We start from the raw sequence: 16532 nt of genomic DNA, 5'->3' as shown, positions 1-16532 counted from the left end.
CACACACACACACACACACACACACACACACACACACACACACCAAGACAAGAATGTAAGCCGCAGCACGAAAGCTCCGACTCTGTTTCTCTCTCTCTGTAATTACAGCTTTAAACTGCTGACTGCTGGTGAAGAATCAGACACACACACACACACCAAAAAAAAGCCATCCAACACAAAGCACGTGTGTGTGTACGTGTGCACATACATGCGTGTGTGTGGTCAGTCAATGACAGGGTGTGTGAGTCGTTTTTAGCAGAAGAAAAATAAAATGGAAAGATCAGATACAGAGCGCGCAGACATTTCCATTTCTGCTTTCTTAACTAGTTCAGCTTCTGATTGCTTCTCCTGTCTTTCCTCCCTTCCTTAGGAGCCTTCCTCTCCCTTTGCCGTCCCTTCTTCTCTTCTTTTTTTGTGTATTTGTTCTTTTTTCTTTCCTCCTTTCCATTCTTACGTTCAGCTTTTCTTTCTGTCATAGTTTCTCTCTTCTTTTAACCATTTGTTTTTCATCTCTCCTCCAGTTTCTTTCCTTACTTTCCCTCATTAGTCTTCCTTCTTTTGTTCCTTTATTTCTTCCGACTTTCTTTGCACCCTTTGTGTTTTCTCTGGTCCCATCTTTCTTTTGTTTTTCCTTCCTCCATTTTTTCTTTTCTTTCTTTTTTCTTTTATCTCTTCCCTCCCTGATTTCTTTCTTTTTCCCTCATGTACTCTCTTTACTTCCTTTCTTCCTGAACCAGAAGGACTTTCTGCTATAACAGAATCCTGATATAGAAACTCTAACATGTTTCTGTCAGTAAAATGATGCAATCATTTCTGAAGTTCTGGAGCAGTCTGAAAGTGTCACTATGATTCTGCTTGTTAACTGCACCTCTGACTTCCTGTAACATTCAGTGAATATAATGATGAACAGCACCAAGAGCATAATCCTGGGGCAAGGACGTTTAGATAAATTAGAAACTCAGAGCTTTGTAAACTGGGATTAGCGTGCGTTTTAGCTGATCTAAGCACAAGTGACTGGATACAGGTAAAGGTGCAAATGCAGTCCACATACTTGAGATCTGATTGGTCAGATCATTTTGGTCACATAATGCATTTTTAAATGAAGAAAGACGTCCTTTCTTTGATGTTATTTTCTGTTTTTAGTTATGGTTTAGATAAGTGAAAGCAACAGAACAAGCTGGTGGCCAAAATAGACCCTGTGAACTCTCTGAAGAATAATAATAATAATGATAATAAATTTTATTTAAAAGGGGCTTTGAAGACACCTAAGGACACTTACCAATAGAATAAAACACACAATAGAACAATGACAACAAAGAACAATAAAAAAGGCACAAGATAAACAAAAAATTAGTTCACAGTGAATATGCAGATTTGAACAGGTGGGTTTTGAGTTGGGATTTAAACTGGGGGAGAGAACCAGTGTTTCCTATATTTGGGGGTAGGAAGTTCCACAGCCTGAGAGCAGAGCAGCTGAAAGCTCTGCTTCCCATGGTGGTGAGGCGGACAGAAGCCACAGCGAACTGGATAGAAGAAGATTGAAGTGAGCGAGCAGAAGAAGTAGTGCTTAACAGGTCAGAAAGGTAAGGAAGAGCAAGGTTATGAAGGGCCTTGAAGGTGAGCAGAAGAACTTTGCACACTCTCTTGAATTTCACAAGGAGCCAGTGAAGCTCCTGAAGATCGGGGGTGATGTGCTGGTAGGAGGGGGTTCTGGTAATAATGCATGAGTTTTGAACCAGTTGAAGCTTATGGAGGGATTTTTGGGGGAGACGATGTAAGAGAGAATTACAATAGTCAATGTGGGAGGTAACGAGGCTGTGAACAAGACTATTAACCACCTCACAGAGAGCCTGACACAAAGTCCTGAGGGCAAACTCAGTCTAAGGAGTTAGCTGTGACTACATCAGCTAACATTACTTAACCAAACAGCCTTGTGAGAGGTCCTGACTTCATTTTAACAACATCATTCAGTGTCACAGTAAGTACCTTGGGTTTTCTAAAGGCCATTAGTATATAACTTAACTCATTTCTACATTGTAACATCTGTTTGGAAACCAATCTGATCTTGCTTTAGTTCTTCGTGAAGACATAAGACACAAGTTTCTCTCCCTTATTTCAGAAAAAAAAACCTCTTACAAAGTGAAAATACAAAAGAGAAATGAAAGCAGCAGCTGAGTGTATACGCTGGAGTACACAAAACCAACAGTGAACAACCTGAGGCTAGGACACAAGCTGCTGAAGAGGAGGAGTCACCACATATCGATATATAGCGATGTAATACTTTGTCAAAAATGCAGATAATCACGTTCCTTAACTAAAAGGACAAACTTTCCTGCTCTGGCATAGAAAGACATGTGAGCCTTGTGGACACCTGCATAGCTGAAAAAATAACAAAACTGCAGTTCTTCAAACAGCCACTTGGGGCTGACTGTAAAATCATAGCACAGGTAAACATGTTTACAGGCGAGTTTTTTTCTAACCTTTCTGTTCATAAAAAACAAACTCTTTTAGATTCATTTGCTTACACGCTTGGAACAACATACTAATCAGACATTAAATGGCATCACCGGGTTTTTGCCAGCTTGAGCAGCTCGACTCATTTTTGGGGGGAAATGTAGAATCCACTTTTTTTAAGCTAAATTTAAAGGGAAAAAAGATATTTTCGCATACTATTTGTACAAAATCTGAAAAAAATCAAACACAATTAGAGATAACAGATTAGAGTAAATTTAAAAAATATAGTATTTGACTGATAAAACAAGAATTTCTGGCCATAGAGAGATCCATCACTCTCACCTTCCTCCTGTCTCCTTCCTCTTCGATCTCTCTCCACTCCTTGGATCGGACAATCCCCCCAATCGCGACACAACTGCGAACTCTCCTCGTGAGAGTGACAACAGCAAACGTGCAACAGCAAGCGCCGCAGGAGGGACGAGGTGTGGTTGACGAAGCCCCCCGCAAACACACCTCGACCACAACCGCAGCCATTCGCCGGCCCCCACGGGTGACGGACACTGGAGCGCCCGTGGCAACACCACTTGGCTCTGGAGCGGGCGCATGCTTTCAAAATAGCCGCCGTGCAGTCCATGGCTAGCTGTCAGCAGGACTCTGATTGGTTCACAGTACTTCCATGTAGGGGGCAGAGTAAACTAAGTCAGCTGAAGTTGTGCTCTTCTCCCTCTCCATTAAGTTTTGTTGGTGAAAATGTGATGACATCATGATCCCGTCTTCTTCACTTTGGTATCGAGCTCCTCCTTCTCCAGAGTACACAAAGGAGAGGGGGAGAAAAAGATGAAGGAGGTAGAAGTGAAGTGATAAGAAGAGGAAGAGACTCTCCGGAAAAAGAAAAAAAAAAAACACACCAGAGGTGCTCCGACTTTTCAGGCTGAGTGACTGCGGGACAATAAAACATGCAAATCCAGTGGTAACAGATGAACTTCTTTGTTACTCTTCAGAGGTGAAACAGCAATCTGCATACATGAGAAGTGCTCTAAAGTTGACTGCAACTCACACAAACCTGGGAAATGCATTTCCACTGGTTATTGTCCTTTGTAGCCAGAAAAATGAAAGCCTTTCTCATTCACAGGTAGAGTCCCAGAAAACAGAGTAACAACTAAAGCATCCAGTGCAAAAACAAGCAAAAAAGCCCACAACAATCCTGTCACATACGGTACGCTCTTAGGTCAGAACACACAAAAAAGAACACTTCTAAGTGTGCAAAGCTTCTTTCTCCACCAGCAGAGCCTCCATATCTGGTCTGAAAGACGACCTCCCTCGTCCGACTGCACCGCAAATTAAAACCTCCCCTCCTCCAACCCCCAAAAAGAAAAAAAACCCCACACAGGCGAGAAACAGAAAGCCTGCAGGAGGAGCTGAACCGAGAGCGTAATCTGTTACATGTCGAGAAGCACGAGGAAAGTTTAGAAAAACAGTTCAGCCTTGTCTCTTCTAAAAGAAGAAAAAACGCGCAGAGACAGAACAATTTCTGAAAAGCAGCAGAGCAAAGAAATGCTGCAATTAAAGTGAAACTCTTTCCAAGAACAGAGGAGAGTGCGACCACAAATCACAGTGAACATGGAAGACTGTAATCCACTTTAGACCAAGAAATGTGGAAAATGTATATGAACTAAAAAAAAACTAGTTAAATTGAAACAAATATTATTTAAAATGTGATTTTATGAAAGAGTGCAGAAAAAACGGGTTTAAATTTAAGACTTGAAGGAAAGATTTAGGCTGAAATTTGTGGAAGAACGAAGAAAAAACACAAAAAGCTGGTTTATGATTCTATAATGTCTCCAACTTTTACCTTTGACCTTTTGTTGTTCACCTAGAAATAGTTTTAGTGCAACCTAAAACATTTAACAGGTTACATTAATACCTTATAGGTAACATATAGATGTACAGAAAAATGAAACTACTAGAGATAATGTATCTAAAGCATTATCCACTCATCTTAGAACGTTATTACACTATTTATTTTTTTATTTAGTTTTCTAAAAACATACAGAGTAAGAACCTTTTGTAAAGCCACAGTTTAAATCCTCTGTGATGTCACAAAAATGTGATGTCATTTTTACCATGAGCATCTCTTTGAAAGCCAGATGTGATAATAGAAAAGTGGAGCTGACTGTGAAACAATAACCTCCTCTGATTGAATAGTCATTAGCAAATAAGCTTGGGCGATATGTTGTCAGTCCAACAACCGATGACAGGCGATATATTTGCGCAGGCACAGACATTTTGATGGGCGGAGCCATGTAATCATGCATGGACTGATTTTCGCGTTTAGAATTTATACGTTTTGTTTGTTGAGGGAATATTTTACCTTCTTTTCTTGTTTGTTTCAGTATTAATATAGCTACTTTTTGGATTATTCATTCATTTATTTCTTTGTTTGAGATTCGCCAAATCATACAAAAGACTTAACATTACGTCTGAGATTTTTTTTTTGTGCTGGCTGGAAGAGACATTTTGATTTTCAAATTACTTTTTGTTTAATTTGTATTTGTAGTTTGGTCGAGTGTGTAAGACAAACACTGGAACAGCCTGTAAACACGGTTATAGTAGAAAAAAGATGCAGTTTCTCGTTGTTTCCCTCCCCACCATTGTTGTTGTTTTTTTATTCAAATAAAATGTTTTTGTGTTTTTTCTGAACACAAGCCGCTGCCTTTCGTTCTTTCTGAGTTTGAGTAAAGGAGTCGCAGCATTTTGCGCACTCTGAGGAATGTGCATTTGTTCACAGCTGGAAGAGTGTGCCATTAAAACAGCGCTATTATTTTTTTGGTTGACCGCTTCTCTTAGCTTCAATAAACAATATTAGCAAACTTACTCGTGGGCAAATAAATAAATACACCGCTCTTGTGTAAACGATCGGTGAAAGGCTCGGCCTATCGTTAATAGTCGAAATGTTCATCCAATCGCCCAACCTTATTAGCAAATGACAATATGCTAAACAATCCTCCTTTCTGAGTCTATAAACTCATTAATAAAGAGTCTACCAGACACAGACAGAATTGTATCCAACACAAAGTGTTTTCAGGCTGAAGGATCCCCCCGTGTTCATTAAAAATAATTCAGATTTAAGCAACTTCAGTTTTGAATGAACTTTTCTGACCCCGAACTACGTCCATCTTTTACACTGTTGGACTTATTAGTAAATTTTTGCTAATTAGTGTAAAATACCAACATAAAATCTGATTATATGTTAATAATGTCTTTGCAGCTTATTTACACAGCACGTACATAGTTAATTACGGGAGGTTTAAACATGTTATTCAAAGAAAGTTTATCAAATATTGTAAACTGAAAATAAGCTAAAAGCTAACCTTGCAGTTAAGCTCAGATATGATAAGCTCTAGTCAATCTTGAGCTAGAGTTAGCTTGTGTTTTTTCTTTTTAATGACTAAATTTAACTGCAAAGGATTTATTTTTGGGGAATTATTATATTATTATAATAATTCATTGGATTATAGTGTTTACTAAGCAAAATACAAGTCCCAAATTGTATTTTAGCAAGAACTATCCATTCACTGCTCTTAAAATGAAAGCTGCTAAACGCTGGTGGCCAAAAGATTTTACTGTTGACAAAAATCTGCTTAAATCGGCTACAACTTAATTTCCAATTAAATTACTTTTAGCTATTAAAAAGCTAGCTTACACTTAATTACTGCTATAGCCCAAGCTACATACCACAACATACTTTGCACACTGCCTCTATCTGAGATCAGTACAGGCAACAACTCTCTGTGTTGCTTGTTCCTGACACAACCTCAAAGGTATTTGTGTCTCTTCCCAGGATCAAACTGTGGATCCATGTCAGCAGCTAATGATGTGTAGAAGTCACGGAAAGGAGCAGGACAAAACAAAGGACAGGGATATGCCGGGGTGGTGAAAAAGAGTATAAGCACAGGGGGAAAAACACAATGGGAAGAGAAAAAAAAAAGGGTTAAGAGAAATAAGCCAAATCTGAGATTGTCTGTGTTTGTGTGTGTAGACGTTGTGCAATAACTAAAGAAGTCTCCCTTCTTTAGTGCTGTACTTTATAAAGGGCAGAGAGATAAACTCCACATGGTAATGTTTAAGACAAGTGTGTCAAATCAGCCCCGAGGAGGAGGAAGAGGAGCAGCGGGAGAAGAGTTTAGGTGAGGAGAGGATTGGAGAGCTTGGCAGGGGGCTGGGTGTAATATTTCAGTGTTTTCTCTCTCACTCAGGCACAGTGGGACGATCAAATACAGGGTCAAAGGCCACCCACCCCCATCTGCTACCATACGCTGTGTAACAGGTCACAGCTCTGTGTGTGTGTGTGTGTTTGTGTGTCTGAGGGAGGAAGAAAACACATAGTGTGCAGATGACACAAACAGTCTGCAGTTTTAACTGCCTTCGAGTGCCTTAATGAGGAACAGGCTTGTGTTACCATGGTTACAAGAAGATTTGCATAAATTGCGCGTATAGATTTCTTATGATATAGATTCATTATGCACACAGAAGAGGACACAGACCCTCCCAGCAGCTTGAATCCTGTTGTTTCGGCATGTTTCACACCAAACATGACATTTTAAGCAGCAAAGCATTTGCAAAGATCAACTGATGAAGCGACACAGACAGAAATGAATATGTTGTCAGCTGACAATGTTTCATCTTCATTGAAACGTTCGCTTAATGACAGAGCTTATCAGCTCAGACTGTTCCAGAAGGATTCCCCAGCTTACTGCCATTGTCTGTGTGCAGCTGGAGGGTTATGATTTAACTTTGCATTAACAGCCATACGGACTTTCCTGAAATCCTGACAATATGCTACACTAACTGGTTGTCCTCCTTCTCCTCCTTTGGCAAACATTTGTGGGTTTCCACTGTATAAGTGTACTCACATGATAAACGTGAGTCGACGCTTCACAACAACGGGCAGGTTTCTTGAATTTGCAAGGATGCATTTCATATGTATACATGTATATCCAACATGTTTATTACATCTCTCACACAAATGTATTTTAGTCTTGTACCTTTCATTTATTCTTGAAGGACTTTTTCTTCGAAGGAGTTGAGCTTCACCCTCTAGAAACTATTTTAGTTTTGCCTTATAAACATTACTCCAGGTATGGACTTCTAGAAGTTGATGGTAAGTAAAAATGAACTACTAAAATACTAGTGAGAAAGAGCTGACATAGTGTTTTGGTTGGTTATTTTTTATATAGGCTCACTTTACAGCAACGGGAAAAGCAAAGGCTAAGCTAACTGAAGTTAGCAAACATTAACTACTAGCTACGAAACGATGAAGTAATCTAGTATAATGTGAGTTAAGATTTTTTGAAGTATTTTCCCTGTGTGTGGTTCACAAATACAACAACCCCCCAAAACTTACAGCTTCGTCCTGTACTAAGTGGTGGCACCAGCAGCACTGTAGCAGTTAAACAAGCTAACACAAGCTGGGGGATAAGATGGCATTTAGCGTTAGCCTGGTGAGTTAGTATCTAAAATCTACAATATCATGGAGTGAGCGGCATTGTGAGCTATGAATTGAGACTATTTGTTGGCATTTTTGTTATTTTAAACAACTAAAGGCATGCAGAATTGTCTGGTAGTTATTCTTGCTTCTAGTGCACCTGTGAATGTAAACATACCTATCACTCAGTGTGTCTGTGCAGGTTCAGTCATCCAGGTCATGGATGGAGCTTGAAAAAAAGAAAAGCGACTAGATCTCAAGCTGGGTCAACACACCTGAATCAAATGATTAGTTCATTACCAGGCCTCTGGAGAACTTCAAGACATGTTTAGCCATTTAAATCAGCTGTGTTGGGGCAGGGCACATCTAAGACCGCAGGACACCGGCCCTCGAGGCCTGGAGTTTGACGCCTATGATGTAAGCCAAGGTGTGAAAAAGGGTATGGGTCATTATCAGCAGAGGTTTCGAGTGAAACCGTTGTGAGACCTTCCCTCACCAATCATGTGACCCATTGAGATCAATTGGCACAACTTTTTAAAGAAGTCCAGCTGCTTTTCTTTCCAAGTCCTTCGACTATCACTCAGTGACGCTGATACTGATAACATCATAAACATGTTCAGGAAGTACAGCTCTGATGTAAGATTTAACGGCAGATTTATAAATATTTGTATATCCTACCAGTGTGTTCATATTTTCATTGGGTTACAACATAAAAAAGTAGGTCTTGTCCATTAAAAAGAACCAGGGCTGTGGCTCTGACAGTGGACACTTGGTTACTAATGAATGAAACACTGCAGGTATTAACCCTTTTTGGTCTAAGTCATTATCATTGATGAGTTTGCCCTAATCCTGTGCTTTCAGAACATGATGTTTCTGTTCTTTTCAAAAACTGTGCTCCCAGGTCAAAATGTACAGGTTAGGGTTAACTCCCAGCATTATTTAGACCTCAGATGGTTAACATGAGTATCACATTAGTAAGGTAAAATAAAATCAAGGTATGTACATTGGATCAGAACAGGAAAGGAATTGGATCAGTGCATCTACGGGGAGAAGAAGCCACAGGAACAAAGAAAATCAAGGAAGGAGTGCAGTACAGTTTATATATTATATTTAAAGACAATTTAAAGTTTTGGTTTTAAAATATCACAGTAGCCATCACTACTGGTAGTTATTTCTGAGTCCTATGCCATATCAACAAAAATATTTTTTATCAGCCGTTTTAAATGCAAATAAAAATGTCAACAAATAATTACAATCACGTTCTATTTATAAGATGCAGAAATATATACACAGATATTGTGACTAATATTTGCACACATATTTCCAGCACTACTTGTTGTTTTTATAAGACCACATAAACGTCACACAATCAAATACTAAACATGAGTGATCGACCAACATACTGAGCTACACAGACAGCCCCAAAAGGTTGATTCTGTTCATCTGGACGTAACGTTTTCAGTGGGAGAAACCTTTCATTGAGCACGCACTGAGATAAATAGACAGTCCTACCAGGTCTCTTGCCCAGGCGAAGGTTAAGGAGAGGAGAGGAGGGGAGTGAACGAGTGAATCCTTCGATCATCCTGACTTCTGATGCCTCTGAGTCCGTGTTACCTATTGGAAAAGTGACAAAGAGCAAGAGAGAGACACTGCTGCATGAAACAGTGGTGTACATAAGAAGAACTCATCTGTATGTGCCCAAACAAACAGCCACCCATGATCTGCGTGTTTTACAACAACAATATTACAACAATATTTTGTGTAATATAGCATTAACATATCTATCTATTTACACATCCATGACATGGCTTCATTGAAACACACAGATTAGAGGCACAGCTTCTGATTGGAGCCCAAAATGACGGGTGAAAAACACATATAATTTGAATTTACTGACCACTGGTATTGTTCTTGCGACCTTTGCCGCCCAGTAGCATCTTCAGGCTGTTCCGGAACATGATTGCTCACGATGTCAGCAAACACACATGCGCACACTTCCTGTCAACACTCCTACAGAGATGGAGACAGAGAGAGAGTGTGTCAGTAAACCATTAGAACTAATCACTTCCTTTTCCAGCTGACTCCTTATGTCCAGTCATGTTATGATCCATATGTGTTCCTTAACAGAATCTCGTTGCTCTAACAGTTTAATCATCTGCAGTGAATGTCATTTCCTTGTGTAAATGTCTCTGACCGCACTCAGTATACTGCTATAGTGCTATAACATCAATAGCAGCAGGTCCCCAGAGTATCTGAAAGGACACTTATGTAGCTTGGGTGGCAGAAACAGAAAACAGGGAGGAGACGGTGCACTCCTGAATGCCTGAGAATCCTGAATAGAAATATATGTAAGAATTCTGTTGTTGTGCATTGCATCAGTGATAAGCACGGAGGACTAATAAAAGGATAAGGAAATACATCTGTTATAGGATTATGTGCATTATATAGGTTCTGTCAGGTAGAAGATGAATCAGATTTCCATTTATTCTGGCATTATAAAAAGGAGCATGACTTGTTTCTAGAAGAACTTTGGTGGCTTTTAACAGGAAGAAGGCTCATGGAGAACCACCCTCAGGGAGGGGCGGCTGTCTGCCGTGATCGGCTAGGGAAGAGTGGATGAAGACAGGACAAAGAAATGCTGTGGAAGAGAACCAGAGATTAATAATAACACGAGGTGTATAAACACATAGTGAGTGAAACACTCAGGCTACGTCCACACTTTTCGTTTGAAAATGCATCGTTTTCTCTCCGTTTTGGCCTCCCGTCCACACTGAGACGGCGTTTTCGGGCTAGTGTGGTCATAGCCTCAGTGCATCATGGGAATCCTCCAGCAGCCTAGACCTTTTGCAGCAAAGTAAGGGAGGATTTAAGCTCATCATTTTTTGTCAGATGTGTTGATTCATCACATCCAGTTGAAAGCTCCGTGAAGCTAGCAAAGGCGTCATACCGCTGCGATGCTTTAATACATACATAAATGGACTGTTACTTACACAGCCCCGTTCTTTTCTGTTTGATTACTCAGTTTCTTACTACATGCCTCATTCACATACATTCATACTATCAATTTTGACTTAACCCTGTAAGACCCAACCCATCAAAAAACAGCCAGAAAATTCTGTTTTTTTGGAACTGAGATGTTTAATAACCCTTATAACAAAATGCTATATCTTGTATATATTTGCTATATCATGTTGTTTATGGTATATCTTTATTATATATTTATTAGTGCTGTCAGTGTTAACGCATTAATGCTGTCATCACGATTAACACGATTACAATTTTTAAAGGGCTCAACCCATCTGGAGCGCAGAATGGACACACGTTGGACAAACTTCCTGAAATGCGTTAGCAGAGTCATTTCAGGGATTTTGAGTCAGTCTGCGCTCCAGACGGGTTAATTGTTCATCACATTAGTCGTGATGATGGCGTTAACATGTTTAAGCTGCATTAACGCTGGATGCTGAGTAACCCCTTACATGGATTGATCTGCGTTAACTCGTTAACGCGAATTAGCCCATTTTAACGCGTTAATGCAGATCAGCCTGCGTTAACCCGTTAACGCTGACAGCACTAATATTTATTATATATTTTTTGTATGGCATTTGATACATTGGGCATTTTTGGCAACTTTTTGTTAACAACAATGTTAATTTTAGACAAAAAAGAGTTTTGTCCATAACATTTTGAAATTATGGCAAGTATTGATCATGTTCATGAGATAGAGGTCTAAAATCCTTTTTCTACTCTCCAGCCTCCAAGTTTTAGTTGGGAATTCAGTCTTTTCAGAGCACATTTCCAAAGCTGAACAAGGACCACTGTCAGCAGCTGCAGTCCAAGATGGTGGAGGTGGGGTCTATCCATGGAAAACTAAAAAGCTGTATTACATTTAAGAGTTGATTCTACACAGAATCACACATCACACAACATTTCCCTTTTTTGCTCTTTTGCTTTACTACAGTGTGACTTTTGAACACACCCATACTGCTGCCTGGCAATGCTGTTGCTAGGCAACCATCTGCGGTTGCTAAGCAATCCCCTAATGATAATTCATATTGATGTAACCCTTTTTGCCTGGTGGTGTATGCTTCTCTGGTTTATCTGTGCCGTATGAAGGCTACAGAACTTCAGATGTGGGTCACTGTGTCAGTGTGAGGTTATTGATTTTGAGCAAATAAGCAACTCCATGAGACTTTACACAACTTTAACTTAACGTGAAAGACACTCAGGACAAATATGTGAACCTATTCAATTGAAAGATAGTTTGATTTAAAAAACAGATTTCTGACATATATCCTAAAACTGAAGATGGCAAATGCACATCTTTAACCTTGTGATGTCTAAGCTGTCAAACCCTAACCGACCTTGGGCAATCTAATGAATACCTCATTTGTGTTTTATTAAACTGTGCTCCTAAGTCAGCAGGAAAAAAAAATTTATTCATTCTAACGATATTTTTCCAAAATATAGGGATAGGTTAGGGCTACCACCTACTTCTTAGATCTCAGAGGGGTAAGAAGATAAAGAAGATGTACTCTACATTTCAAGGGCACTGATTTGATTACACGGTATGGGTACCTGACATCTGGGAACAAAAGATGTGTTTTAGTGTTGACTTCAGATTTGGGGTTAGCCATGTGGTAGCGAATACGCGCTGCATTAGTTTTGTTGTGTTCCAGCTGTAACTTCATCAGACGACACAGTGTTGTTTGCACTATCAATGTGGGGGGAAGCTGAAATCCCTTCGGTCTTCTCCTGAATGACATTATCGCCACTCCGAAAAAACTCTGAAAAACTCATCTTTTCAAGATGCTGCTGTTTTTCTCTTTGTATAATCTGGGAATCTCTGAGCTCTTATACTAATATATCATTAATGGTAAATACAGGCGCAATTGTACATGCACATCTTTAACCTGACCACACTGGCCATGCTGGTTTCAAAAATTGAGAGTATCCAAGGCAAAATGACGCCAAAGCGTGGTGCACGGTGCTGCTGTCAATTTTAGCTCATGCCTCGTGCCTTTTCGCTCTCCCTGTGTTCTGAACTCTGCTGGTGATCCCTTTCCTGTTCCAGCTCACTTTTCTTCCAATCAGCACTCAATCTACACAGAGCGTGATCTACGTCGAGCTACATACTGTTCGGTTTTTAGGCAAATACCTCTGCAAACAGAAACAAATGCGGTACTATGAATAAGTGGAGTGGAGGAAAGTAAATGTACTTCCTTGTAAAAAATTAAAATAGTTTGTGATGTCAGTTAGAGGGATTATTTTCTTTGTTCCCTGATTTCCAAAATGTGGGAGAATAATGCAAATAAAAACAAAAGTTATATTTCCTGATAGCATAGAGTTAGGGTTACAGTTAGGGAACCCAATGCTGACTTAGACCTCACAGGGTTAATCTCAGTTGGTTCAAAGTATTGCTACATAACAAAACCAAATTGTGTCTTGTGTGAGAGAGCCTACATGGCAAGAGGGACGTTTAAATAACACAGGAAGCCCGAGTCGCAGTGGCATTGCTTCCTCCCTGTTTTACTAAGAAAATGTCTCTGCTTCAGGATTTACACTCTGAAAAAAATCCATGTACAACATGCACTGAATAGTTTTAGGACTGGCACTGAAACCACACCAGGGGTTTACAGTTTAAACAGTTTAAGGAAGCACTGACCTCTGGCCCCCTCTGTTGACCATTGCTGATAACAGCAGCATAGATATAGTTTCCACTGGGAAACTGATGTTTTCACAGCACAGCAATTTAATAACTGTACTCTCATTCAGCTTTATTAAACTACCAGTGTGACTCGTGTCAGCAACAGTGCATATTAATTAGGCTTTTACACACACACTAATTTCTGTCATGTTACTGCTGGCTTATTCCAGTTCGAAATACGACATATGGCATAAGGTTTCTATATGATTTATCATTATCGTGTTTTCTTTTTACTGGATATGTCTGACAACCATAAGTCCAAATATAAGACCAAAAATATTTATCACGATATACATTTGAAAATTTGCGATAATGATATAACTGACGATATAATTGACACGAGACAAAAAACTTTACAACTCCACAACTTTATTAGTGCAAAAAAACAAAAAACCCCAATGTATTTTCACTTAAACAAGCAGCTGTTTTTTTATGTGCATTAAAGTTATATAAAAATTTAACAGTCGCTGACAGTTTAACCAAAAGGCATTTCCAGTGGAAACTGGCCGACATATCATGTATAATCATGTATAATATCCACAAAACTTAAAGAGGTTATACACACACAATACGGTAATATTATGTTGAAGCACAGTACGTATCACCCCGCGAGGCTCAGCCTACGATAGCCGTAATGCTCCGGCAATCCATCAAGCGGTGCGGCTTCGTAGCTTAGCAAAGTCGTACTGAAACATTTGACAGATTTTCGAGCGCCGTGCACATAAAATCGTTTCGAGGTCAGTAAACACAACCAGAATTCATACACAAGGCACACGGGATTATAAGGGACGCTGTCGATTTTCAGAAAAATCAAAGGATTGATTTTAAGTGTGCCGTATTTTCCAAAAAACACGGTAATAACGACGGCCCGCTAGCATGCTCTACCAAAAATAGTGCTTTGTTGTGTATCTGACGGACAAAAGGTGAACCAGTTCCACACCACTGAAGTTGCAGCAGTTTTAGAAACCAACAACAAACCAACTCTGGTTCATCCGTTTCATTCAACGATCCGCTTTCGCCCTTCTCATTCTCCATCGCCGCCGCCGTGCTTTTTCCGCCATGTGTGTAAAACAAAAGCACTGCGCATGCGCGTTTTATCCATATTCTATCGTGATATTTTATTTTCTTATCGTTGCCCAACATTATATCGGTATTACTGTAAACGGTATGATATGGCCCAGTCCTACTGGCAGGAATATTTTAATCACATGAAGATCACAAGCAACACTGCTACTTAGACACTGTGTGGAGCCACATGCCCCTTTAGTTCCATTATATTCATAATAAGCCAGATACCTAGATAGCTAACATCTCCAAAGCTGAGATTACTCCAAAACATTACAGACAGATGAACAGGACTACAGACTGGAGGTAAAATAGATACATTTGAAGTTTGATTTTTGGTTGAACGCTATGTCACAATATGTGAGCATAACATTAGCAAAGAAATCTAGATGTCTGATAAGGTGAATAGTGTTACGAAAATAAAAGCTATGTCATTGTCTTACCAGGATGGTTAACTGTAGTGTGCTGTACAACATCAAAACTACCAAGTGATCACAAGAAGTCATCTGTAATTCTGATTTTCTTCCATTAACATTTTTTTCTGCTTTTACCGACCCTAAGTTACAGTAAAGTAAACCAACTGCACTCGTAGTGTCACAGGTGTGCTACTCAAATATAAAGCTTAACAAAAAAGAGCATCACTGTTTTTCAGTTCTTTTTGTCCAGTTCTTTTTGTTGGGGTGTTAGGGTTACACTGGAGGTAAACCTTAGGTTTAAACTGCACAATCTTTAACACGCACATTATTTAATAATGGAAATGTAGGCTTTCTGCAATTATGAGGTGGGGTCCACATGACAAGCAAATTTAATTCAAATGACTGACACAGCACTACCTGTTTCCTGATATAATCTAAAATGATCCAATGTATGCTGGGAGACTTCACTACATCAACAATTTAAAGTTGAAATTTCAAATATTTTCCTGCTTTTAACAGTCCTACATGAACCCTGTTAGGATTAAGTCACCATAGGTAATAAGCTACATTATACTTATACAACCAGAAATGTAATAATAAAAATATTTTTTGGAAGGAGAAGAAGAAAAGAATCATTCTAACTGACACACATCATAAAGTATTTATAGTGGATCCAAAAAATGTTTTTTTTCTTCAAAACATTCAGATCTAAAACTGCCCATGTGAACAAACATGTCAACCAAAGCAGCCACATGGTGTAAGCAAAGCAGTAAAAATGCTTCTGAATGCCATAAAATTGGGCTTATTTTAAACTTTTGTGCTGACAAATAAAGATATGCTAGAAAAATAAAGGTAGTCATAATAAATATTGACTTTCAGTTCAGTCTTTATTAACTGTGTTATACTTTAAGGTATAAAAGGCACAAGTAGTCAGCTAAGCGGGCACCCTTATGCCTTTCCTGATGACTGTAACTCACATTCATCACTGAAGACTGCCTGCCCTTTCCTCACCATGCAGGACTCACAAAGCTGCATCACGTTGTGAAGCTGCTGAAGTAAAATCTTTTTGGACATATTTACAGTCTTAGTGAGTTTGTACTTATTGACTACAGACATTCAAAAATACCACAGCGGTCTTTGCATGCCCTAAATCATTTCAACAACAAACACTGTCGTGATGGAAGAAAAGACTTTATGAAATATGTGCACACATATATGTATGACACATTTCCATCCAAACTTGTGCTGCCAGTTTGAGTCTGAGCAGCTCTTTCTCCATCGGCTGTTTTTATTTCCACTTTTTTTCTTCTTTTCTTTTACTGTTAGTCTCATATTCCATGGTTTCAATTTCTGTTTTTTCTGGAAAGACACACACACACACACACACACACACACACACACACACACA

General features: G+C 39.3%; 1 protein-coding gene across 2 annotated transcripts in view; it reads right to left on the bottom strand.

Moving 5' to 3' along the window:
* tanc2a (tetratricopeptide repeat, ankyrin repeat and coiled-coil containing 2a) overlaps positions 1–16532 on the bottom strand; it is a 55904-nt gene that overhangs the window by 24557 nt on the left and 14815 nt on the right. For both annotated transcript variants that reach the window (XM_005750842.1, XM_005750843.1), the window contains exons 2-3: positions 9837–9949; positions 9452–9553 (exon numbers count right to left, since the gene is read on the bottom strand). In XM_005750842.1, coding sequence (XP_005750899.1) covers positions 9452–9553; positions 9837–9897 — 163 coding nt within the window. In that variant the 5' untranslated portion in view covers positions 9898–9949. The remainder of the gene's footprint in view (positions 1–9451; positions 9554–9836; positions 9950–16532) is intronic.

Source organism: Pundamilia nyererei, unplaced genomic scaffold (assembly GCF_000239375.1).
Source record: "Pundamilia nyererei isolate P.nyererei 1_Seehausen unplaced genomic scaffold, PunNye1.0 scaffold00290, whole genome shotgun sequence".
Classification (NCBI taxonomy): Eukaryota; Metazoa; Chordata; class Actinopteri; order Cichliformes; family Cichlidae; genus Pundamilia; species Pundamilia nyererei.
Note: the sequence above shows the minus strand (reverse complement) of the source record. Positions and strands in the feature narration are given on the sequence as shown.